The sequence below is a fragment of the Polyodon spathula genome, chromosome 28 (genome assembly GCF_017654505.1).
Source record: "Polyodon spathula isolate WHYD16114869_AA chromosome 28, ASM1765450v1, whole genome shotgun sequence".
NCBI classification, from domain to species: domain Eukaryota; kingdom Metazoa; phylum Chordata; class Actinopteri; order Acipenseriformes; family Polyodontidae; genus Polyodon; species Polyodon spathula.
The window spans coordinates 8,083,241-8,109,242 of NC_054561.1; the positions used below are offsets into that span (position 1 = coordinate 8,083,241).

At 46.1% G+C, this 26,002-nt stretch overlaps 2 protein-coding genes across 2 annotated transcripts in view; both read left to right on the forward strand.

Moving 5' to 3' along the window:
• Window positions 1–4,477, forward strand: part of LOC121301767 (disintegrin and metalloproteinase domain-containing protein 11-like) — a 42,046-nt gene extending 37,569 nt beyond the window's left edge. The window contains 2 exon segments of the mRNA XM_041231365.1: window positions 1,459–1,476; window positions 2,437–4,477. Coding sequence (XP_041087299.1) covers window positions 1,459–1,476; window positions 2,437–2,452 — 34 coding nt within the window. The 3' untranslated portion in view covers window positions 2,453–4,477.
• A 3,961-nt stretch (window positions 4,478–8,438) lies between these two features.
• LOC121301917 (glycylpeptide N-tetradecanoyltransferase 1-like) lies at window positions 8,439–24,589 on the forward strand. The gene is made up of 12 exons (XM_041231636.1): window positions 8,439–8,591; window positions 11,258–11,363; window positions 11,578–11,722; window positions 15,571–15,689; window positions 17,166–17,257; window positions 17,607–17,723; window positions 20,369–20,539; window positions 20,955–21,063; window positions 21,575–21,745; window positions 22,482–22,649; window positions 23,666–23,803; window positions 24,337–24,589. Exons 1-12 carry the CDS (start codon window positions 8,479–8,481, stop codon window positions 24,355–24,357), a joined length of 1,470 nt encoding a protein of 489 aa, XP_041087570.1. The 5' UTR covers window positions 8,439–8,478; the 3' UTR covers window positions 24,358–24,589.
• Window positions 24,590–26,002: the final 1,413 nt, after the last annotated feature.

Sequence of the window (26,002 nt, forward strand, 5' to 3'; positions counted from 1 at the left end):
GTTTTGTCATTGGAATGTGCTCAGCCAGTGTGCCGTGTTGTCATCTCTGTAATTCCTGTAATGAAAACTCCATGCCTCTCCGATTGGACTGTTGGAGTTGGAACACTGGTGTTGTCCTGGCTGGTTTCACATGCCCAGATCCTCCATGCTCTTCATGATGTTTCACTGGGTTAGGAAGTGCGTGGTTAGCCCTCGTCAGGGTCTGCAAAACCAGCCTTAAAGTGGAAGTAATTGAACAGAATTCAAACTGCAAAATAAACACAAATAACTGGGTGATTAAGATTAGGCTTTAGCTGCTAAACATTGATAAAGCCTGCGCTAATCACACCCTATTCACACCATAATCAAGGCCTAATCACACCCTAATTGCACCCTACACAACAGATAGGAAGAACATACCTCTAAATTCACTTTTCAGTAGAAGGTGTGCCTATATTTACAGTGGCCACTAGAGGGAGGCCTTTAACTGCTATCTCTAGGGTACAAAACAGAAATCGGTTCACTGCAGTAAAAATGAAATCTTCACAAACACACAGAAAATATGAGTGACACTCAAATTAACATCAAAACAAATGGGAAGTTTGCCGCGTGTTATTGACCTGTGCCCCCCACCCCCCTGTTAACACGGTCAGAGTTCTTCGGAGTGTGTGTGTGTGTCAGTGTGTGTATGTGTCTGACTGTCTCTGTGCGTGTAGGTGTGTGTGTGTCAGTGTGTGTATGTGTCTGTCTGTCTGTCTGTCAGACTGTCTCGGTCTGTGTGAGCGTGAATGTGTGTCTGTCTGTGAGTGTGAGTGTGTGTCTCTCTCTCGCTGGGTGAGCTCAGTCCACCAGAGGCTTTCCTTTCTTTCTATTCTGATCAGTTTGATGCTGTTCTAGATTGCTGTTAAAGAAGGCAGTCTAGAACATTTAGGAACCGGAGCCTCGATCCTGCCTGAACTCCAGACCCCTTGTTGTTGTTGTGTCCTCCTCTCCACTGATTCCTGTGAGGCTGGAGCTGCTGTCACACTGCAGCCCAGCCCCTTGTATAGGGGATTATAATATATACACTAGCAATGTATACAGTCCACATAACAGCAACAAAACATTGATAGAGATGGAGCCAGGCATCTCAAACAGAAAGCCAAATGGGCAATATGTACTATACACACGTAACACAGTGCTTTAAGTGTATATAGAAACCATTTCAATGTAAACAACTATCTAGGAGCTATCTCGAACAGGCAGACACCATAGTATACTACAGAGAATGCTACAGCCCAAGTACACTGTTCACATGTCAATTCCTCAGTGTGAACCTGCAACTCATTGGACCTGTCAATTTCTCCCTCATTGTTGCCTGCATGTGATCTGGATAGTAACCCATTAGACAAAGCTGGAGTTTATTCACCTGCGCTAATGCTGTTCTATCTCTTCTCTATCCCCCCTCTGCTCCTGTTGCTGCTGATTCCCATTGGAAAGAAACATCCGGAGAGGAAGGTATGACGCAGCCCGGCAGGCGATGATGTAACCCCCCCTCCTCCACTCTCACTCCATCAGCCCTCCCTTCATCCCCTTGCGTTCATATCTAATCCTGTGCAGTGTCTTGACAGTGCAGTGACAGCTTTGACCTCTACTAATTACTGAATGCTGTCGTTATTTAAACAGGGTGTAACAGCATGTTTCTAATACTGCGAGAGGAGAATTCTCTCTTTGTATTTCCTGCACGACACACAACAAGAGGGTTGCAGAGTAGTAGTACAATAGCGGTATTGCAGACAGGCACACAATGACCACCAGGGGGAGCCAGAAACAAGGGAAAACAAAGTAACCCTGATAATCTCAGTGTGAGCAGATTGACCAGGTGACCCTGATAATCTCAGTGTGAGCAGATTGACCAAGTGACCCTGATAATCTCAGTGTGAGCAGATTGACCAGGTTACCCTGATAATCTCAGTGTGAGCAGATTGACCAGGTTACCCTATAATCTCAGTGTGAGCAGATTGACCAGGTGACCCTGATAATCTCAGTGTGAGCAGATTGACCAGGTTACCCTGATAATCTCAGTGTGAGCAGATTGACCAGGTTACCCTGATAATCTCAGTGTGAGCAGACTGACCAGGTGACCCTGATAATCTCAATGTGAGCAGATTGACCATGGCATCAGCATTCATTTTCTAACATGAACAGCAATGTCACTAGCACTTCGCTGCTGTGCTGAAGATCTAGTTGCTCTTTTGTGACAACAGTGTTTTAGAACACCTCACCATGTGCCATTGATATCCTTTATGTACCCATCTGCATGAAAACACCTCAGCATGCTGGAGACCTGCTCTGGCATGTGTTTCCTTTCGGCCTGTCTGCCTGTCCCTCTTTCTGTACATCGTCTCATGCTCTCTCTCTCTCTCTTTCTCTCTCTCTCTCTCTCTCTCTCTCTCTCTCTCTCCCTCTCTCTTTCAGATCCGGTGGGGGGTAGAACGTCTGTTCCATACTCGCAGTCTGCCTAGAGCTTTGTTCTTTTACTAAACAACCACGATGAAACAAAATCACACAGAGAACGCGTCTTCCTAGGATTGATTGGAAGCCTCTATTCCCCACCCTGCCTGTCTCTGTCTGTCTCGGTCTCTCTCTCTCTCTCTCTCTCTCTCTCTCTCTCTCTTTGTGGGGGGTGGGGGAACCTCAGACTGATTCCCCGAACAGGCCACTTGACTGCCAGCTTCTTCACAGGCTCTACACTATATATTTGTTAAGAAAAAAAAATAATAATTAAGAAAGATTATGGCACAATCCCATCTGGAGGTTTCTTCTGCAGCATTACTTCAAGACAAAAGACGAATACAGGAGTACTAAAAAAAACTTAGACGAATGTATCCACGACAACCAGTCTTTATCAATGCACAATTACATAGTAATATTGGAGCTCAGATCTGCACGGTTCTGCAAGTCTCAGAGCTCTATATTGAAGCAGGCCCTGCCCCACAATGACTCCTCCCCACACAGCCCCCTCTCCACGCAGGCCCCTCCCCACGAGAACACCTCCCCCAATGCTGGCCCCTCCCCACGAAGACTCCTCCCCACTCAGGCCCCTCCCATGGTGACTCCTCCCCATGCAGACCCCTCCTCACGATGACCCCTCCCCATGATGACTCCTCCCCATGATGACCCCTCCCCATGATGACTTCTCCCCATGCAGGCCCCTCCCCACAATGACCCCTCCCCTCGGAACTCACATATGAAACTCCTTAACCCCCTGCTGCTGCAAGTAGTTACAGGGGCGTACTGGTTCAGATCCCAGGAACAGCCTTCACTGGAATAACAACCACCTGGAGAGCCATCCAGGTGCCTCTAAACTGGAGGAAGACATCCTACTTGAATATCAAAGCGGCATTAAAGGGAGCTGCAAATTGAGCTGGCTGCCACACAGGGAAGAAGTGCCTTGGTCAGTCTGGTCCATCACCTTCCACTCAGCCACGGGGCTCAGGAGAGGGGACACTTCCAGGACTGCTGAGCTGCTTCCAGCACCCCCTCCTGGATGGGACTGGGGGGGTGGGGGGTGGGGGCTGGTGGGCTCCAGGAGCATGTTTGGAAATGCAGGACAGAAGGATAATTGGGGAGAGGGAATTTTTTGAGGGTTTGGGGGAACTCTGGTTCCAATGGATTACTGCAGTATTAAAGTCATTTGTCCCACATGCTCCCACCCCCCTTCCTCCACTCTCTCAAAAGAAGTTGTTCTACCAGGTCTTGTGTTTAGTGTATCCTGTCTGGGAGGCTGCCCCTTTGGGTGATGTTATTAATGACTTCTAACCCGCAAAAGACTTCCTAATATTCCGCAGCGGAGAGCTATCTCTGGAAGGTGCTTTCTTAACCCTATATCATCCATTGTACTAACCTGTTATTTATTCAAGAAATGCAGCTGTTTTTAACAAAGGCTTACTACACTACACGGTATGTGTGTATAGGATACATACAGGCATAGACAGTATTTATAGTCAGTGGGTATGCATGTGTGTGAAGCAGGGATCCAAGACATTTAATAAAACATTAATACCCAGCCCAGAGCACTGGGCATTACTGCTATTACAATCCGATATAAATACTGAACATGCACTGTGTGCACTTGGGAATAATAATATTTGCTGGTGATGTGTTTTCTTCAGGTGCTTACTAGAGATTAACAACTGTTTTTTTTATCAAATAGGGTTGTGATTTGTTCATAATTGACAGGCAAATATCTGCCTGTCTTGATATAAGCACAAGGGAGTCAACCAGTGGGATGGGACTGTGATCAAACCCTCAGCGCTTGGAACTGCAAGCCTGCGTTCTTGTGCATGAAGAAGCTGGTGCGCTAAAGTAGATCAGCCAGCCCTGACATGCAAACCCTGCTACAGCCCTGGAAGCCTGGAAAGCCTGGATCCTGCCCTTCACACACTCCTGCTCTTCTGGGATAGTTCCTATGACATTTCACTTCTTATATATCTATATCAATCGTATATATATATAGATATAGTTATATATATATATATATATATATATATATATATATATATATATATATATATATATATATATATATATATAGATATATATATAATGTAGCTGTATATGTTTTAGAATGTGTGACAACTCACTTGTGCGCTTTGTGTTGATTTGCTTCTCCCAGCAGGAGAATTCTATATTTAAAATGTACAGGAATTCATATTTAAGATACTTGAAGACAATTGGGAAGTAACTCAGTTTGTCATCAGTGTTGTCGTTCTGGTCCAACTCTTTCTGCAGTGCTATAAAACAGTCGACGATTCATCATCTCAGTGACCAGGGCCGCTGAGCGAGCCAGTGGGACCACTGAGGTGTTTACTGAGGCCCTGGAACTGAAGTGCGTTCTGAAGCTCAAGCAGATGTCAGAACTGCAGCTCTGTGTAGAGATGCTAAACTCTACTGCCTCCCTGTGACTGTTATCTGAGAGAGTGGAGTGCAGGGATGAGAGTGTCTAGGCAGGGGTACAAAGCCCTTCCACTGCCAGCTTCCTCACCTCGTAGCTAGCTGACTATTGATGAACCAATGCACATGGGCGGTGTTTTGGATTTGGTTCACACACCCTCACAGTGTGCTGCTAGAACCACGCCAGGGAGCACCATCACCAACACAAGCACACGGGCCCCTTTGCATTGAAAGGAGAACAGGGTAGGGGAGACGGTGCAGTATCGAACGTGCTTCACTGTGTCCACCTGTCTCTGCTGCACCAGGGACCAGAGTGAATATATAGTGAGTCCTGTATATCCCAGCCTCCAGTGATGCCCTACCACTTGTTCATTTGTCTCTATGCACCACGGAGCACCGTGTATATCTCTCTAGCCTGAGGCTCTCATTGCACCTTTTTATTTGCCTGTCTGTGGGTTGACTGTTTTGGGACGGATGTGTGGGGCTTGCATGGGCCCACGCCCTGCTTTTATTCTTGTCTCCCCACCCCCCCCTGCCCTGATTCTCTCGTTCGCTACGAGAACATTCAAAATACTCAGTCTGTATTTTTAATGTTTTTAATAAAGGCTTCTCAGTCATATGTCGTTAATGCAAATGCTGTTGATGAATAAAAGAGTTAAGAAAAACAAACTCAAGGGGAAGTATCTAGTTTCTTGTGTGTTGATCATCCTCCTTTGAACGTAGGGACCGCGTCTCATTTTCATCAAGCCTCCTGCATTGCAGATAACCCTTTCAAGAATCAATACTGAGAGAAAGCTAATTCAATACAGTTTAGTGTAGAGAACTTAATGCTGTACTGGGGATCTGAGAGCTCAGGTAATTCAATACAGTCTAGTCTAGACGATTAAATATTTATCAGCAAGCGCCGGCTCATCACTGCACTCTGTCGCGTCCGTGGCTACAGTGGATTCATGTGTCCTGTTTCCATGGAGACGGCTGAGTGGCACTGAGGGGGCGTTGCTCACAACGTGCCCCTGTGTGAGCCAGCTCAGGGACTGCTGCGTTCACAGAAAAGCAAAAAAACAGACCAAAGCCATCGCTGAGCCCCCCTGTGGAGCAGGGGACTTTTGAGATGGCTGGAACGAGCAAGGCTGCGTTTACACTACAATATATATTTTTTTTAAATACGCCCTAAGCCAACTTCAAAATGATGCATGATGATGGGGTATCTGATATCAGCTGAAGGAGCCGTTTAGCGACGTGGAGTTTAGTGCCAGTGGGAGTGTTTGTGTCAGTGTATATCAATCCCAGTGCAGGTGACAGAGGGTCCCATGTTTTGTCACACTGTCTTGTCCCCACCTCTCTCTGCAGCATGGACCTGCACCTGCTGCCACGCTGACTCTGCTGTGGGCGGGGTCTCCCTGGGTGAGGGTGGAGTCTCCCAGGTGAGGGCGGGGTCTCCCCAGGTGAGAGTGGAGTCTCCTCAGGGGAGGGCGGGCCACAGCCCTCTCAAGTCCGTCTTCATTGATATGCAGGACTGGTTCAAGGAGCAGTGCTTCGCACAGAACCTGCAGCAAGTGAAGCTGTCCAACTCAGCTGCCAGTCTGTGGGATGCCCTTCTCTGGCTGCAGATCTCCCACAGAGCCCTGTACCAGCGGATCACCAGGCTGCTGCAAGGAGCGCTATATGAAGTGCCTGCAGGGGCAGTGCCACATCCTGGGCAACAGAGAGGCAGGGCGCGAGCGGGGCCTCCCACACTCCACACAGCACATTGATAAGAATGGGACCCTGCCAAGCTTGCATGCCATTGAGATAGTGATGTGATTACAGCCAATTTCTTTCTATCACAGAGTTTGTATTTGAAAGAAATGGCACCATGCCTACATACAGTAGGCATCCTTTATAAGTTTGAAGGAGTCACTGTCCTTTGTGATTAAAACAAAAACAATATTAGTAATGACTGTTGACTATTTAATCTCTTTCCAGTTATTTAAAACAAAGGTTACTGTTATAAATATGTGTATTCTTTAAAAATATACACATGCATTGCCTCACTTTGAAGCAGCCTGGGGAGCCCTGTGTCTGCTGGTTTGTGTTGAGCTCTCACTTACTTCCAGAAACTCAACTAACAATTTGGTTAATCACATGTTTGAACTATTCTTCAGCGTATAAGAAACTGGATATTTCAAGTTAAGTATACAATTTCATACATACTCCAGCTCTTTTAAATCATTAAACTGCGTTGATTAGGCAAAATGTTACTTTGAGTTCATTAAAAAAAAAAAAAAATTAGTTAGAAAAAAGTAACAGCTGACAGGGGGTCCCCAGGATATAATTTTTGTGTTTCCTTGGCAGAGGGGGTGCCCTGGTCTCTGGGGTCCAGAGAGCAGGTACAGCATGCTTCACGGCTAGAAAAATCTGCATACGCTTTCCTGTTAAAATTATGTTGCTTTGCACTCTGCTAGAATGAATACAGGACACCTATTATTGGAATATGTTTCAGATATAGTTATGTATTTTTATATGTTTTTGTCCCTACTCAGAAATGTATTTGTGATTCTATTTTCTACACACAAGATACCCACGCTGCCATTGGACTATAGCTTATATGAAAAGCGCTATACAAGTTTCAAACGGCTAGTACTTTTAGCCTTTTTAGTATTTTAATATATTTTTAAAATCATTTAATTGACAAATTTGTTCTTGCTGAGAACTGAACCTGTTTGTTGTTTGCTATGGGGAGTGGCTAAGGGGTCTCTCTCTCTCTCTCTCTCTCTCTCTCCCCCTTATCTGAGGAATGTATGTGTTGTTTCAAGTGGAGGGCTAGGGTTAGAGAATATATCTACTGTGGGCTGGGCTGGGTTGGGGGTTTCGGTTGCATGTATGCCTTACAATGTTAAACTCACCATATCATTTTCAAACCACACTGAACTCATTTAGCTTCATGGCTCTGACTCTTTGGACCTCTTTCCCAGCTTTGGTGCATGATGCTCCCACCGTCACTCGCTTCAAATCGACTCTCAAGACTGTGTCCAGGTTCCTGCTCAGCTGGACACCATAATCACACTGCCACTCACAGGGAGGGGCTCAGCCTACAGCCCTGTGCAAACCACTCCTAACTCGACTATGCAACACAGTCAACGCCATTGAGTGTGTATATACACGTCACCTCTATGTTCAAACACTGCGATTTGAATGACATAGCTACTAATGTTGAATCAGAAGAGAGGCGCGGCTCAGCTCAGTCCAGGTTCAATGGGAGGAAATTCTATAGCCCTTTTAATTTATCCCCTTGGCTTCAGTCACAGCGTGAATAAATTGTACCGTGTTAAATTTCTACATCTTCTATCAAGTGTATCTATTTTATAATCCATAATGCTTATATATATATATAGGAAGGGCAACTCCTCAGACTCCATTGAGCAGCGAATATTGACGGATGCATGCATACAGTGCTTCCACTGACTCCATTTCCCACACGCCATCGCAAAGGGGAACTACAACTCCCAGCGGGCACCGCTCCCCCCAGCCAATCGCAACAGCGGGTAGTGCGGGCCGGGCGCGTTCCCCGGTTCCTGGTTAAAGATGGCGGACGAGAGTGAGACAGCACTGAAAGCGCAGACGGAAGAGGAGGAAGAAGAGGACGACCACGGGCACTGTAGCGACTGCGAGAATGACGAGCATGTCTTCGACGATGGGTGAGGAGTAGGGGCGCCGCGCTTCCCTGTGTGGAAACCGGTTTGTGGCAGCGTGTGCCGGACCCGCGGCACACCAGCGAGGTGGAAGCGACCGCAGCTCCACCGGGCCCGCCCCTTTGCGCTGCTGCGATTGGCGGGCTGATTTGATTGAGTGGGTTTTCTTGAAGCCAACTGGTGTAGGTTGTAAATCAATCTGAGCGTGTGGGCGGGGCTTGCCGGGTTAAGCTTCGTAGGGACTCGAATGGGTCCCAGTAAGCCGGAGACCCCGCGATACACCCGGGTTAGAGTAAATGAATGAAGGGAGCAAATTAACGCTGTAGCTGAGGGGAAATATCACGTGTAACAGGCTGTCTGGAGTCAAACGTTTAGGATAGAGAGGGCGACTCCCAGATGAGGTATTAAACACATACCGCTGTATCTCCGCACCCAAATGCACCGTCCAAAATCTGAGCCTGTACTGTGATCACATGTTCTGTAACACAAACATGCTCCAGTGATCGTCCTCGCCTTGCTCATTCGGTCTAATTCACGGTCACGGCAGCGTTCCCCAGGGCTTGAAAAAGATTGCCGGTGAGCGCTTACTTGCAGTTAGACACTGTCGAGCTCCGCCGTGAGGATGTCAAGTTAAAATATCCAATTCCCCCGACACGCTCTCACATGCCCCTGCCGCGCTGTCCTGTCGTGCACGTGTTTTTAAAGTTGTAACCTACTTTCATGCACTGGCAGATCCGTGCGTTTTTTAACGAGGCTGCTGTGGGATTGTGTTTTGCTGGGCGTATCTGCAGGGTTCAAGGAGGGAGAGGGTAGCCCGCATCCTGCAGCTGCCTGTGGGGAATGTGTGGATGCTTATAAAAAAACATATATTTAAAACATTTTGTGTGCATCCATTATTTACTGTTATACACTGCACCTCCTTTCAAGCAATGTGTGGTTTTTATGAGCCTCCAGCAATGTGTATTGAAAAGACCTAAAAACTTCGGCTGAGCATGCAAAGTTAACCCAGGCGTTTGAAATCTACCACAGGGTGAGTCTAACTGGCTTGTAACTAATAAGGTGATTCTGATCCAGTGATATTATCAGAGCGGTGGCTATAGACGGGGCTCTCTAGTACAGGACGAGTGGAAACTCTGAGGGTTTTGTTTGGTATTGCCCTGTCTGTGCCCGCTCTGCTGCTGCAGGTGCAGGCCCTCCTCAGGCATGTGATCCACCAGCTGCCCAAGCCCTACAAATACAGCGCAGTAACGAGATTACCTTCTTCAGGGGAGTAGTGTGTATGCTGTGAAGCATTTTATCGTTGTGGTATGGAGATTGTCGAGGATCGTGGATCAGTGGTTCTCAGACTGTTCTGAGATTCGGTGTTCAGGGATTTTACCACGGGACCGGGACGCTCTTATTATCTATTGAAACACCTATTTTGAGCAACGGCTGCATTTCATTTGCAGCATGTGGTGTGATTATATTAAATAACACATTTTATTGTAGAATGCAAAATGTCTAACATGTCCTGATTTTGAACTCGCACTTGTCCTGCATCCAGTGCTGGGTTATAGAACCGCTTCAGTTAAGTATATTATTGGAGTGGACAGGTATGCGGGCGTACCTGTGGTGTCTGTTCTGACACAGCATGGTGAAAGCCCCTGGGTTAGTCTGTACGGTTATTATTAGGAATGGTGCGTCATGCAGCTGTAGTGGAGGAGTAATGTATTTACCAGGGACTGATTGCTTTTAAATCGCAGTCTGTTTGTGTGCAGTGTAAGGCTAATTCAGTATTTATTTCATCAATCAATGAATGTTTGAGGCAAAATAAAAAGCTGTTGCTATCAGCTATCGATTTTAATGGATTCATCTATAGCAGTATACTGTACATCAGATACATATAGTGATGTATAATTTTAAACTTGAATTACAGTTTTCAGATGGTCTCTTAGCTGTTAGCTAGGTACTCCCTTCCCCTGGAGGCTATGTGTGTGTGCGCTGCTCTCTTCTAGTTGATTCTGGTAATTGGCTGGCTGGAGTAATGTAATACAGGTGACCCAGACAGCCGCGCCCCGCGCCGACCCAGATAGCTGCAGGGACACTTCTTTCTGCTGGGACACTAATCCAGTCCATGCATCGACTTTCCTCTGCTGGGACACCAACCCAGTCCAAGCATGGACTCTTCTCTCTGCTGGGACACTAATCCAGTCCATGCAGGGACTCCCATCTGCTGGGTTTGTCGGACTCTCAGGTTTGCAGTTGTCTGCGTTCGGCCGTTGTTATTTATTTGTTATTTATTTGCTGTTTTAATTTGAAGCCAGGCAGGTAACAGAGCTGCGTTGTGTGAGGTGCAGCTTCAGAATGTTATTGGGCTCATACTCTGCGTTGTAGTTCCTGGTGTGGAGAGCTGGAAAGCATGGACCCGGGAATGTCTTGGATCGGAGCTATTTGCTTTGTGAGATGGATTACACTGTTGATCAAACCGGACTCCCATTGCGGAGCAGTGTGGGCTGAACTGAGCCCAGTGAAGATCATGCCTTGCTCCCTTTATAGTCAATGTATATATTATCGGACTGATTGCGCAATGGAGAACTGGGATTGGATTTGGCTTGGATCTCTCTCTCTTGTGTCTGTTTTGTTTTTACAAGACCTGTGCTGACCTAGCATTGACCTTCTTCCTCTCTGTGCAGGGATAAGAGCCCAGGGGATGACAGCGGAGCAAAGAAGAAGAAGAAAAAACAGAAGCGGAAAAAGGATAAAGCCGGAGGCAAGGACCCAGGGCAGGAGCCTGTCAAGGTAGGGAGGCAGTGGGGTGTCCCTGTCAGTGGGGGGACTGTCCGGGGGGGGGGGGGGGGGGGGGGGGGGGGGGGGGTGTCAAGGGGAGGGAGGGTTGGAGGGGATGAGGGGAGCCTGTTGTGTAGAAATTTGAAATGCAAGCCTCGGACTGATGACTAGATTTGCAGGGTGTTCCCAGCTCGAATGGGCCATGTTCTTGCTCTTGTGTGTGCAGGTGAATTCTCTCCCTGCTGAGAAGCTGCAGGAGATCCAGAAGGCCATCGAGCTGTTCTCTGTGGGACAAGGGCCTGCCAAGACCATGGAGGAGGCCAGCCGCCGGAGCTACCAGTTCTGGGACACGCAGCCAGTCCCCAAGCTAGGTGAGGGGAGCTGCCTTCCAAGCTGCAGCCACACACGCACATTGCCTTCGACATTGCAGGACTCTAACCACTGAGCTACTCAACCACACTGCCTTCCACACTGCAGCCCAGCAATCAAACCACTGAGCCACACAAACCCACTGCCTTCCGCTCTGCAGCCCAGAGCTTTCTCTAACCACTAAGCTAGTCAACCCACTGCCTTGCTCTCTGTTATGAAGGTATGAAACAGAGACTAACAGAAGTATATTGGAGTAAAATAGAGAAAACACCCACAGAAGAAGGATGGTTGTTCTTCAAAAATGTAGTACTAGAGGCGCAAAACAATTACGTCCCTAAAGTAGACAAATCTAAATGTAAAACTAAATTGCCAAAATGGTTTAATAGATCAATTAAAAAAAATATTCAGCAAAAAAAGGCACTTTACAGAGCATTAAAAAAGGACCAAAAAAAAAGTACGCAGAACGAGTACACGGAACTGCAAACGCAAGTCAAAAAGGAAGTTAGAAAGGCCAAGAGAGAAATAGAAATGAACATTGCTAAGGGAGCTAAAACCAATTCCAAAATGTTTTTCCAATATTACAACAGCAAGAGAACATTCAAAGAGGAGATTAAATGTTTAAGAGATAAAAATGTCGAAATCGTAGATGAAGAAAAGAAAATAGCAAATATATTAAATGATTACTTTTCACAAGTTTTTACAAAGGAAGATACTGACAACATGCCCCACATGTCATCCAGTTCCTATTCAGTTTTAAATAACTTTAGCATAACTGAGACAGAAGTGTTAAAGGGACTAGGAGCTCTTAAAATAAACAAATCCCCTGGGCCGGATGAGATCCTCCCAGTAGTACTCAAAGAAATGAAAGAAGTAATTTACAAACCGCTAACCAAGCTGGAAAATTGCAAACGTAATACCGATCCACAAAAAGGGAAACAAAACTGAACCAGGTAACTACAGACCAGTAAGCCTGACTTCTATTATATGCAAACTTATGGAAACTATAATAAGATCCAAAATGGAAAATTACCTATATGGTAACAGGGTCCTGGGAGACAGTCAGCATGGTTTTAGGAAAGGGAGATCGTGTCTAACTAACTTGCTTGATTTTTTTGAGGATGCAACATCGATAATGGATAATTGCAAAGCATATGACATGGTTTATTTAGATTTCCAGAAAGCTTTTGACAAAGTCCCGCACAAAAGATTAATTCTCAAACTGAACGCAGTTGGGATTCAAGGAAACACATGTACATGGATTAGGGAGTGGTTAACATGTAGAAAACAGAAAGTACTGATTAGAGGAAAAACCTCAGAATGGAGTGTGGTAACCAGTGGTGTACCACAGGGATCAGTATTAGGTCCTCTGCTATTCCTAATCTACATTAATGATTTAGATTCTGGTATAGTAAGCAAACTTGTTAAATTTGCAGACGACACAAAAGTAGGAGGAGTGGCAAACACTGTTGCAGCAGCAAAGGTCATTCAAAATGATCTAGACAAGATTCGGAACTGGGCAGACACATGGCAAATGACATTTAATAGAGAAAAGTGTAAGGTACTGCACGCAGGAAATAAAAATGTACATTATAAATATCATATGGGAGATACTGAAATTGGAGAAGGAATCTATGAAAAAGACCTAGGAGTTTTTGTTGACTCAGAAATGTCTTCATCTAGACAATGTGGGGAAGCTATAAAAAAAAGGCTAACAGGATGCTCGGATACATTGTGAAAAGTGTTGAATTTAAATCAAGGGAAGTAATGTTAAAACTGTACAATGCACTAGTAAGACCTCATCTTGAATATTGTGTTCAGTTCTGGTCATCTCGCTATAAAAAAGATATTGCTGCTCTAGAAAGAGTGCAAAGAAGAGCGACCAGAATTATTCCGGGCTTAAAAGGCATGTCATATGCAGACTGGTTAAAAGAATTGAATCTGTTCAGTCTTGAACAAAGAAGACTACGTGGCGACCTGATTCAAGCATTCAAAATTCTAAAAGGTATTGACAGTGTCGACCCAAGGGACTGTTTCAGCCTGAAAAAAGAAACAAGGACCAGGGCTCACAAAAGGAGATTAGACAAAGGGGCATTCAGAACAGAAAATAGGAGGCACTTTTTTTTACACAGAGAATTGTGAGGGTCTGGAATCAACTCCCCAGTAATGTTGTTGAAGTTGACACCCTGGGATCCTTCAAGAAGCTGCTTGATGAGATTCTGGGATCAATAAGCTACTAACAACCAAACGAGCAAGATGGGCCGAATGGCCTCCTCTCGTTTGTAAACTTTCTTATGTTCGTTGCAGTGTATCAGTTTGTAATGGAGGTGTTTTCTATGAGACTGTTTGCAGCGTGTCTCCTGTCCACAGTGATTTAGTCAGTTGTTCATGCAAGCATGTTCTCCTGTTTGCAGAATGCACAGCTGCGCTGTAGTCAGTGCTGGGCACCCAGGACTCAAACAAGTTTAGATCAGTACTTTTCATTAAACTTCCCATCATATAATATCGGTACCACTTTGAGGTCACATGGTGTCTAGCCAGACCAGTGATCCAGATCCTCACAGATTGAAACGCTGTCTTTTAGAGCCGCAGGAAGCCACTGCTGGATCATTGGCATGGAGCGCCACACAGAAATCAGGTGCTGACACGCGGGTGAGGCTGGTCGGGGCTGATTTTATCATTCGAAGCGGAACAAGTGAAAAGAAAGGCTTGCAGTTGTGTGGATCACTGTTCTCCTGAGAGTCAAAGAAAGCAGCGATCGTCACAAACCCAAGCAGCCGTTTCTTTGCTTGCTTCACTTTGAAAGGTGAATCGGCCCTCTCGACACCTGATTTCTGTGGAGGGCTTGAATCCAGTAATGGGTTTGTGCAGCACTCCTGGCACGCAGCTGTTCCAGTGATTCTTTCTGTCAAGATCAATGAACCAGATCTCCAGATCTCCATCGGTAGCAAACTCAATTGCAGTAAAACCTGGAATGGATCAAACTGCTGTGCAATGGGACTGTTATGGGAGAACGCCTTGTCAATTTCATTCCAATAATAATACTAATAATAATAATAGAAATACTAAAAGAAACAAAATCAATTTAGTAACAGTCTTTTTTTCAGTGTCTTCTATTGAAGACTTCTGGTCGAATCATTTTTCATTTTATCTCTTTGGTTTCTAATTAGGGCTGTGCTCGAAGGTTAGTTCGCTAGCCAGGAAATAAAAGGTAGTTTTAACCCTTTTGAAGGTTCATCAGGCGATATTCAAGCAAAGCGTTGTATCGCGTGTATTGAAAGAAATGTCTCAAAACCCCTCTGCTGTTTGGGATTTTTTTTGTTAAATGCCCAGATGTCCAAAAACAAAGTTGAATGCAAACTGTGCCAGCGACTCTTATTGTCATGGAGGCACAACGAATATCTGGGATCGCTTCACGTGTTTTTAAACTACATGTGAATGTTTTATTCCATTTATATGGGTTACCTGTAAAATCATAGGAATTTCAAATATAAACAAGTAGCCATGGTGACGTCGCCAGCAAATTATGCAAATTAGTACCATGGAAGGTTGGAACCTTCCTTCAGTAATGTGTTCCGAACCTTCGAAGGTCAAAATGTGCCTGTTACAGCCCTGCTTGTAGTATTCCTAAGATTAGCACCCTGGAGTGTTTTATAGTTCTGGATGAAATGTCCTGTTGTGACATGGAAAACAACCCTTTTAAGAAAAATGTAGACTTTGTTTCATACCTGTGTCCTGTGACTTTAAAGCTCTGTGTGTGTCTCTCTCTGACCCGGGCTGCTTGTGACTCAGTGTTTAAAACGCTGTGTGTGTGTCTCTCATCCGGGCTGCTTGTTTTCTTGCTGTGTTTCAGGGGAGGTGGTGGTGTCTCATGGTCCGATCGAGCCCGATAAGGACAGCATCCGGACGGAGCCGTACACCCTGCCGCAGGGCTTCGTCTGGGACGCGTTGGACCTGGGCAACGCAGCCGTGGTGAGGGGCGGCAGTCAGACTCCCAGTGCACAGCAGGGAGAGCCATGGCAGGGCTTACTGTCGGCGTGTGAAGCAGTGCTTTGAAGTTCTTAAAGCTCAGCGTAGCGCCGGTAATGAGGAATGTGTAGATTGATAGATATGTAGGATTTAAAATCACAATACCAGCTGGTTTTTTAACGTGGTGTTTTTTTTGTTTATCGGTTGGTTTTAACAAAGAGTGACTCGCTGTGTATTGAAAGACTATGATGGCCCCAATATATACTACCGAAGTACATAGAAAATCTTGTAAGTGCCTGCCCCGCTAGCTCTGTGTGTGTGTGTGTGTCTCTCCAGTCCAGTCCAGTCCTGCCCCTGTCCATGTCCCCTCTCCACTCCTGAACCTGTCCATGTCCCCTCTCCACTCCTAAACCTGTCCATGTCCCCTCTCCAGTCCTGTCCCTGTCCCCTCTTCAGTTCTGCCCCTGTCCATGTCCCCTCAGGTGGAAAGCGGAGCAGTTCGGGAGAGGTCAAGGCAGGAGGGGGATGTAAGGTCCAGAGTCAGCGGACAGGGAAGAGGTCAGGGACAGGGTAGCAGGGGAGAGGTACAGGACCCGGGCGACAGGTACCAGGGGAGAGGTCAGGGAGGGACAGGACAGGGGAAGAGGTCAGGACGGACGGGGACAGGGTAGCGTCCACGGGGAGGGAGAGTCAGGACGGGACAGGTACAGGGGAGAGGTGCAAGACAGGTACAGGGGGAGAGGTCAGGACGGGACCAGGTAAGAGGGATGAGAGTGAAGGACGGGGACAGCGTACAGGGGAGAGGTACCCCTCAGGACTGGACAGGGTAGACAGAGGTGATCAGTTGGGTACAGGCAGGGGTAGAAGGTTCTTGGACAGAGTACAGGGGCAGTCAAGACGGGTACCAGAGCAGGTCAGGTCCGGCGCCACGCCTGAACCTGTCCATGTCCCCTCTCCACTCCTAAACCTGTCCATGTCCCCTCTCCAGTCCTGTCCCTGTCCCCTCTTCAGTTCTGCCCATGTCCCCTCTCCAGTCCTGCCCCTGTCCATGTCCCCTCTCCACTCCTGAACCTGTCCATGTCCCCTCTCCAGTCCTGCCCCTGTCCATGTCCCCTCTCCATCCTGTCCCTGTCCCCTCTCCACTCCTGAACCTGTCCATGTCCCCTCTCCACTCCTGAACCTGTCCATGTCCCCTGTCCATGTCCCCTCTCCAGTCCTGTCCCTGTCCCCTCTCCACTCCTGAACCTGACCATGTCCCCTCTCCACTCCTGAACCTGTCCATGCCCCCTCTCCAGTCCTGTCCCTGTCCATGTCCCCTCTCCAGTCCTGTCCCTGTCCCCTCTCCACTCCTGAACCTGTCCATGTCCCCTCTCCAGTCCTGCCCCTGTCCATGTCCCCTCTCCAGTCCTGTCCCTGTACCCTCTCCAGTCTTGCTTCTGTCCCCCTCTAGTCCTGACCCTGTCCCTGCTTCCCCCGCAGCTGAAGGAGCTCTACACTCTGCTCAACGAGAACTACGTGGAGGACGATGACAACATGTTCAGATTTGATTACTCTCCTGAGTTTCTGCTGTGGTGAGTCAAAGAACATTAAAAAAAAAAAAGTTTATTCTGTATCCGAGATTTTAATAGTTTTAGAGTTGAAATGTTTACAGTTTTGCCTGAAGGTTTAACCTTTGTCAGAAACATGCAGTCTTTACTGTATGTAGGTGTTCCTCTTGGTGTTTCCGTGGCAGTGAGTGTAGCGGGCAGGCGCATTTATTTTGCTTCGTATTTTTTCACAGTCATAAAGAATGAACTGCTGTACACATGCTGGCTTATACACAGAGACTCAGAGCTGGGCTGATAGAGCGGGGCGATAGGGGGAGAATAGGGGTGGGTGAGGGTGGTCGGGGACCTCAGTAACCCACTCTGTTTCTCGCAGGGCTCTGCGCCCCCCTGGCTGGCTGCCCCAGTGGCACTGCGGCGTGAGAGTCCAATCCAACAGCAAGCTGGTGGGCTTCATCAGTGCCATCCCCGCTGACATTCGAATCTACGACACGTGAGTAAGACATGCCAGGTGCTACGATTGTGCCATAGCAGCTATTGTTTTGGAGGGTAAAAGATGGTGCTATGACGAGAGGTTTGATACTACGAAAAAATATATGTATTAAAAAAAATACATATTAAAAAATATATATTTCACTGGCATTTTACTTAACGTACTGAAAGCGCTAAGCTGGGTTGCTTAGCAACCAGTGTAGGGGGTCATAGAGAAAGTGCCGCGCAGTTGCCTTATGCAGTCGTTCAGGTTTCTTCACCAGCCAGATATAAAAAAATGCCCTACTCTCCTCCATCTAAAAGAAGTCAACTATCCTGCCAGAAATATAGAGAGGAAGATACTACAGAATGGCTTTTTATTAAAACAAGGAGAATCTCTGACTCGCATGCCTACTGTGAATATTGCCGGACTGACTTCTCGGTGAAATACGGTTGACTTTGTGATTGCATCGTTCTTGTAGGTACAAAAAAACATCAACAATTTGCAAAATCTATTGGAAATCATAAATCTATGCGTGCATTTATGGTGAAGACAGGCGAAGATAATGCAGTGATGAAGGCAGGGACACTTTTTGCAAACTTTATTGAGCACAATCTTAGTCTTTCAGTTGCTGTTTCGGATCATATCGGTCCACTTTGCAAAGCAGCATTTCTGGACTCGAACATCGCCAGCAAGTACGGACCAGGCCGCTCAGAAACCAGTGCCATAAATCACTTTGTATTGATTAGAATCAGTCATTCTTGAGAATACTACCACAGCAATCAATCCATTTTAAAAATCATTATTTTCATTATTAATGATTAAACAAAAATGTAACTTTTGTGGTTGTTGACTGTGTGTGGCTGAAGTTGTTGTGTTGCTTGTATAATTTATTAGTACATTTGTGTATTTTTGAAATGTAAGCCTTAAACAAATTACTAAATAATATGTATTATTTGAATGATTGTCAGTGTCCTGCTTTTTAAAAAAAATCTATTTTCTGTGTAGTTATTGTTATTCATTTATCCAAGTATAACATTCCAGTCAGTTCTGACAATATGAAAAATTGCATTTTACATGCTGTAGTAAACATGCTTATTTTAAGGACTGTAAGCTGAACTGTAGAAAAGTACCAGATCGAGGACAGCCTTCCACTGTCTGCCGTCAAAGAAAGTGTAAGATGCAGTTCCCATTCACGTTCACAGGTGACACCTGTAATTTGATATCTGATTGAATTTGGCTTTTTTTTTGTAAATGTACAATTATCAATATTTGGAGGTTGAATATTTCAGTCCAGATTTGATTCTTCCTTAGGTAACCAGGTCATTTTTTTTTTTACTGGTCAGGTGCTACTATTTTTTACAGCAGACTACTATTTTCCACTTTCAGAACCTGGCAACTCTGGAGTAACACAGGACAGAACACACTGCCCCCGAACCAGCCCCGGGGGCCTGCCGGAACCAGGGCTGGTCGGGGGTTGCCGGACGGGGGCCTGCACCGCCCAGGTCCCAACGCCCTGCGGGACGGGGGCTTGGTCGGGGGTTGCGGGACGGGGGCTTGGGAGCCCCCACTTTTTTTTTTTTTTTTTTTTTTTACAGAACTGAGAAGCAGTTCGACGTACTTACGAATGACTGCTTGTGAACAACATAAAAGGTTCCTAGCCACTGAAACCAGTACAGAAAACTCTCCTGTAGTGCTTTCATTCTTTTATGTCGGGCTTGTCTGTGCGGCTTCGAAAGAAAGGCATAGATTTTGATTTTAAAAATAAAATCTCTGGTACCGCACTGCAAGCTTTGCTGTGCATATGAGATCTCAAGCGTTTGCTAGTGGAGGCACTTCATGCAAGGCTGCACATTTTGAGATCGAAAGGACCTGAGCTATGAATAGCGAATGGGTTTGTGCAACAAGTAACATCATTTTGGGGGTTTGAGTTGAATTTTATTGAGCTGTTCAACAGAAAACGGAACAAGAGTTTAGCTTGAAATGCCGAAGATAAGCAGAAGCGATAACTTACCAAGTGTTGAGGAGGGGAGTACACTCCTGCCAGGCCCTCCCAGGTTGCCCCCTCGTCTCCAGGGCCGGTCTCTGGGGAACATCTGTCGCTCTGGTCCAATGACAGCTGGAATGGAGGCCGTTTATTTTGTATTTATCTGAAAAAACGGCTTCTAAATTGTGATGAAACTTAGCAGTAATGTTGTTTACCAGAAATCATTCAGCATCAGATTGTGGCGATGTCTCTGTCTGTACATCTGTCTATGTGTCCTGTATGTCAAAGGCACATTTTGTACATGCATCTTGAGCACAGTAAGTTACTTCACATTCTGTAAATCAGTCGAATAGACTTCACCATGATACTGACACCTCATTTACTTACCTCGTGACATCTACTCATCTACTCAAAGACTTCAAGAAGTCCACTTTCATTGCCATCTGCTATTATGTGCATGCAGTGGATGTTTCTGGTCAGCTTTTCCATCGCGCACTGACCGCTCACAGCCGTGGCGATGGAGAATGGATGATAGAGACATGCTTCTTAATACAGTACCCATGCATTGAGTTGTTTAACATTGTTTTTTTCATTCCTCACTTGGGATGCGTTTCCAGTGTGTGGCGCTGCGTTTCTGCTGTCGCCGTGCTCACAGCTCTGCTTTGTCTTTGCGCTGCAGAGAGAAGAGGATGGTGGAGATTAACTTCCTCTGCGTTCACAAGAAGCTGCGGTCGAAGCGAGTGGCTCCGGTTCTGATCCGGGAGATCACCAGGAGGGTGAATCTACAGGGGATCTTCCAGGCCGTCTACACTGCCGGCGTGGTGCTGCCCAAACCCGTCAGCACCTGCAGGTCCGGAACTGACTTCAAGCAGCGATTAACACGGCACAGGTGGTTCAGATACGGTCCATTATCCCAGTGCCTAGAAATTGGACCATATCCGAACACCCTGGAGTGTGTTCTTGTGCTTATACAACGGGGGTTCGTAACAAAACCTCAAAGCAGTTTCATTTAATCCCAATTGTACAGCTTGCTCAGCACTTTGCCAATGTGTTTTTATGTTATAATAGAATACAATTAATATGTGCCAGAAAGAGAGAATGGGGTCAATTATTAATATACTCTGTATACTTAGTTTGTGCTGGCTCTCAGATTCCCAGTAATCTCATTGACTTAACTGGCTCCCCTATGCTGGCGCTTCATTTTCTTCTCTCCCCTCTTCCCTCTTCTCTCCTGCTTGTGGGGACCCTCCTTCTCTGTCTCTCAGGTACTGGCACAGATCTCTGAACCCTCGCAAGCTGATTGAGGTGAAGTTCTCCCACCTGAGCAGGAATATGACAATGCAGCGCACCATGAAGCTCTACCGCCTGCCTGAGGTCAGTCTGTGTGTGTGCATGCCTGCCTGCCTGCCTGCCTGTGTGCCTGCTTGTCTCTGCCTGTGTGCCTGCCTGTCTCTGTCTGTCTGCCTGCCTTTCTCTGTCTGAATCTGGGCAGAATGCATCCAGATTTGCAACCAGTGTTCACAGGGAAAAAGCCTTATTTGAATTAACAAGTAGATTCAGATTCCCCAAATGTTTATTCTTATTTTGCGATGCTTTCGTGTTAGTTCAGGAGCTGCTTTTTCATGTGTTTTGCTGTTGCATCGTCTTGACAAATGAGAGAAATTCGGCAGTGACAAATTCAGAAATTGAGATCGGATCGAGGCTTTCTTTTATGTTAATTTCACGAGCGCCTACGTGGTGCTCTCAGTGTATCGATGAGTGTCCATTCTTACCGGTCCCATAGCCCTCTAGGAACCGGCTGTTTTTATTCAATTTGCATGTTGATCTTTGGAATCGCTCACAAACAGAGTTAACAAGTGCTAGCTGTGTGATGTCTCCCCCCCAGGCCCCGAAGAACGGCGGGCTGCGTCCCATGCAGAGGAAGGACGTCCCGGCAGTGCATCGGCTGCTCCAGGGGTCCCTGCAGCAGTTCCACCTGACCCCCGCCATGAGCCCCGACGAGGTGGAGCACTGGCTGCTGCCCCGCGAGAACATCGTCGACACGTACGTCATGGAGGTCAGGCCCCTTCTTCCTCTTACTGCTGCGTGTGTGTGTGTGCACTCCATGCGCGGCTGCAGCTCTGCTTGTGCAGACAGCGATGTTGAATGTCGCTTTGTGGTTGTAGATGCCTTTGGCATCGGTGCTGTAGAAATTAAGCTGCCTTGTTGTGTTGATTCTAAAGTGGGCTTTAGTTCAGTGCACCGCTGCTTAGTCACTGTGTTTTACACGCACAAGGAATCAATCCTTTTGTAATAGATTTGTTTTGCTTCCAAGCCAAACTTAAGTGGGATTCGGAGGAATTGGTGCTTCCCAGCCTGTATGCACTTGATTCCCATTACACTCCCAGCAGCCCGATCCCAGCTGCAAACAGAGTATAGAGAGGTTCTGGGAGTGGAATCTGATTACAGTGCAGTTGCGGTAATTTGTATATTAGAAAGGGAGATCGTGTCTAACTAACCTGCTTGATAGCGATATGACATGGTTTATTTAGATTTCCAGAAAGCTTTTGACAAAGTCCAGCACAAAAGATTAATTCTCAAACTGAACGCAGAGGTCTTCTTTATGATGGCTTTGGTAATTGCTTACAAACATTACCCACATGTTAAGAAGTTCAAACACAGTAATGCTGAAGTTTCAGTTTTCGGGGTGCTATTCTGTGGTTTAATTTCCCCGGAGAGATGTCAGAAATGTTCCACTTGCTTGGTGTCTGCTCTTCGCCCGGTTCACCCTCCTGTTAACCCCTTGTGTGCAGAACCCTGACGGCAGCATAACGGACTTCTTGAGCTTCTACACCTTGCCCTCCACCATCATGAACCACCCCGTCCACAAGAGCCTGAAGGCAGCCTACTCCTTCTACAACGTGCACACCACCACCCCGCTGCTGGAGCTCATGAGCGACGCTCTCGTCCTGGCCAAATCGGTGAGCCGAGGGGGAGGGGGCGTGGCAGCCCAGCCCGGCCAAACTGAGCTGGGGTCAGGGGAGGCGGGACCTTCTTTTCTTTAGTTTGTTTTGTTTTCTTTTTAAGGATGTTTTAACAGTTTTTCAAGTTTAAAATGTTATCCAGATGTTAAGAATTTGGTTGAAATATTGAACCTGTTTTGTGTAAAGTAGGTGTTGGGTTCTGTGTTTATCCAGTAAGAACTGCACAGTGTCCAAATGCAGCTCCAGTAATAACTGCACAGTGTCTGAAAGCAGCTCCAGTAATAACTGCACAGTGCCCGAATGCAGCTCCAGTAATAACTGCACAGTGCCCGAATGCAGCTCCAGTAATAACTGCACAGTGAAGTTTCAGTTTTCGGGGTGCCGAATGCAGCTCCAGTAATAACTGCACAGTGTCCGAATGCAGCTCCAGTAATAACTGCACAGTGTCCGAATGCAGCTCCAGTAATAACTGCACAGTGCCCGAATGCAGCTCCAGTAATAACTGCACAGTGCCCGAATGCAGCTCCAGTAATAACTGCACAGTGCCGAATGCAGCTCCAGTAATAACTGCACAGTGCCCGAATGCAGCTCCAGTAATAAGATGCACAGTGCCCGAATGCAGCTCCAGTAATAACTGCACAGTGTCCGAATGCAGCTCCAGTAATAACTGCACAGTGTCTGAAAGCAGCTCCAGTAATAACTGCACAGTGCCCGAATGCAGCTCCAGTAATAAGTGCACAGTGCCCGAATGCAGCTCCAGTAATAAGTGCACAGTGCCCGAATGCAGCTCCAGTAATAACTGCACAGTGTCCGAATGCAGCTCCAGTAATAACTGCACAGTGTCTGAATGCAGCTCCCCTGGTTTTGTTTTCTGCACAGAAATAAAATGATGCGATGCAGTACAGTATAGTGCAGTACAGTGCAGTCATCCCAGGGCTCTTCAGAATTAAAAATGTAAAAGATATTCCAGCTAGGTGCACAGCATGTGGTGTAACCCTCCTCTCCTCCTCCAGAAAGGGTTCGATGTGTTCAACGCACTGGACCTGATGGAGAACAAGACGTTCCTGGAGAAGCTGAAGTTTGGCATTGGGGATGGGAACCTGCAGTATTACCTGTACAACTGGAAGTGTCCCAGCATGGGTGCGGAGAAGGTGAGAGGAGCAGCAGAGCTGCCTGATCACTGGGCTTGAGCTCTCTGCAGCAATCAGGTGCTGGCAGTCAGACGAGGGTCCCTGGTGCTGATCAGGATAGTTTACCGTTCAGAGCGAAACAAGTGAAGAAACAGCTGCTTGGGGGTTGTAATGATCGCTGTTCTCCACAGAGTCTAAGAGAAGCAGCATTAATCACCACAAACCTGTTTTTGTTTCACTTTTTAAATGTTAAATGAGCCCGATCGATGATCACGAGCAGCTGTGTTGATATTGTCTCCCTTCTTTTTTTTTTTAATATAGAAATCTCTGAGCTATTTTTCCCACTTTAGAAACTCGCGCATATCCTGGCAATGTGGTAAATCGGTACGAAAACAGGATTCGTATTTCTCATTGCTGTCAGTTACCTCATTGTTAGTGGATACTGGCTTATAAGATGATCCCCTGAAAAGAAAAAAATAAAGAAAAAAACCTCCAAGGAGCAATGTAACCCCTTGATTACTGATTATTGATTATCTTGTTCCCCCCCCTCCCAGGTCGGCCTCGTGCTGCAGTGACCGATCGTCAGCAAGGCTGGGAGCCGACGCCCCCTGACACTGACTGCACCAGGAAACAGAATGGAGTCCATGTGACCTTTGACCTGCGCTGCCATGGGAACACGCCACCTTGTGAGGAGCTGTGGACAACGGCCTTTATTTTAAAGGAAAAAAAGAAAAATAAGATAAAAAAAATATATATATAACTCCAATAAAACACTGACTTTATTAATTGTATTATCAGATTAGACATCATGCTGTTAACAGTACAGGTGTTTGAGTTAACAAAAAAAAAAAAATAATATATATATATATATATAATAAATATATATATATATATATATATATATGGTGGAAACAAGCTTCCTATTCAGCTCAGAGATTCATATTGGGAATACTTTGTCCCGCTGTAGATTCATACTGGGATTGCTGTCTGTCACGCTGTAGATTCGCACTAGGAATGCTGTAAAAATCCAAAGCCCCAGCCCGGAGATGTTGGCACCCCTCTCCATGGCCTGCTTGTCAACTTTAGATTGGTGAAAAGCAATGAAACAGAGAGAGAGTGGGAGGAGTCAAGGGGGTTCTTGCGTGGTTATCTGCCTTGGTATATTAGAAATGTGTGTGTGTGAATGAGCAGGCACTGCCATAATGAACACAGGAAGGGTTTATGATTTCTGAGGTAAGTGATTGAAGGCTGGTCACAGCACACAGAAAAGAAGAAGAAATTCGACATTCATCTGCAGTTGCCAAATAAGGTAGAAATGATGGCCCATGCTGACTTCCGCACCAGCCTCACTGGGTCTCCGCTGCGTTCGTTTTTTGTTTTTTTTTCAACTAGGCTGTTCAGTATTTGCACTTCAGTCATGATTGTGGTGTAGTAATTTTTCCCATGTTAAAAAAATCAATAAAATAAAAATGCAGTTGTTTTGATTACTCTAACCTGGCACGGTGTTTGGGTTTAGCACAGCACACACACAGTGTCACCTTTTACACAGTGACATTGAGTATTGCTTTCCAGGAGTACCTGTGCTTAGCTTCCTCCTCGTAGTTTTAATATTGCTTTCCAGGAGTACCTGTGCATAGCATCCTCCTCGTAGTTCTGTTCACTTATTTTGCACAAACTTTTCTTGCGTGATATGAAATGTACTGGGACGAACACAAGTTTTTCTTGCTGGAATTTATTGTTGTTATTATTATTATTATTATTATCGTTATTATTATTATTTAATCATTTTTTAAGTTGTTTTGTATAAAATCATCTGCTTATACTAGGGGTTAAATTGCATCAAGTGCTGCTGCAGAGAGGGTCTGGGTTCTACGTCCCGTTCAAAGGACTGTAAGCTGGCTGCAGGAGGCATCAATAGCAAGTAACTGCTGGTTTAACCCCGAAACTGAGGGAACACGAAGCCGCTTTGTGGCTTGGAACTTGGTTTCAGGCCACTGCACGGCACACCAGGGGAGACGTGGGGGTTTGATCCAGCAAAGCTGCCTCAAACTAGGTCTCCTGAAACCAGGTTTCAAGCCACTGTTTTTGAAACAGTAGCTTTCTGATCCTTCGGTTTTAGATAAAGGGAACTGACAGGAAAGGCTGGCTTGTAGCACTGCAGAGTTTGCATGTGTGCGCAGAGCAGGAGAGCTTGTAAAGTACAATGTGAAGGGATTCTGA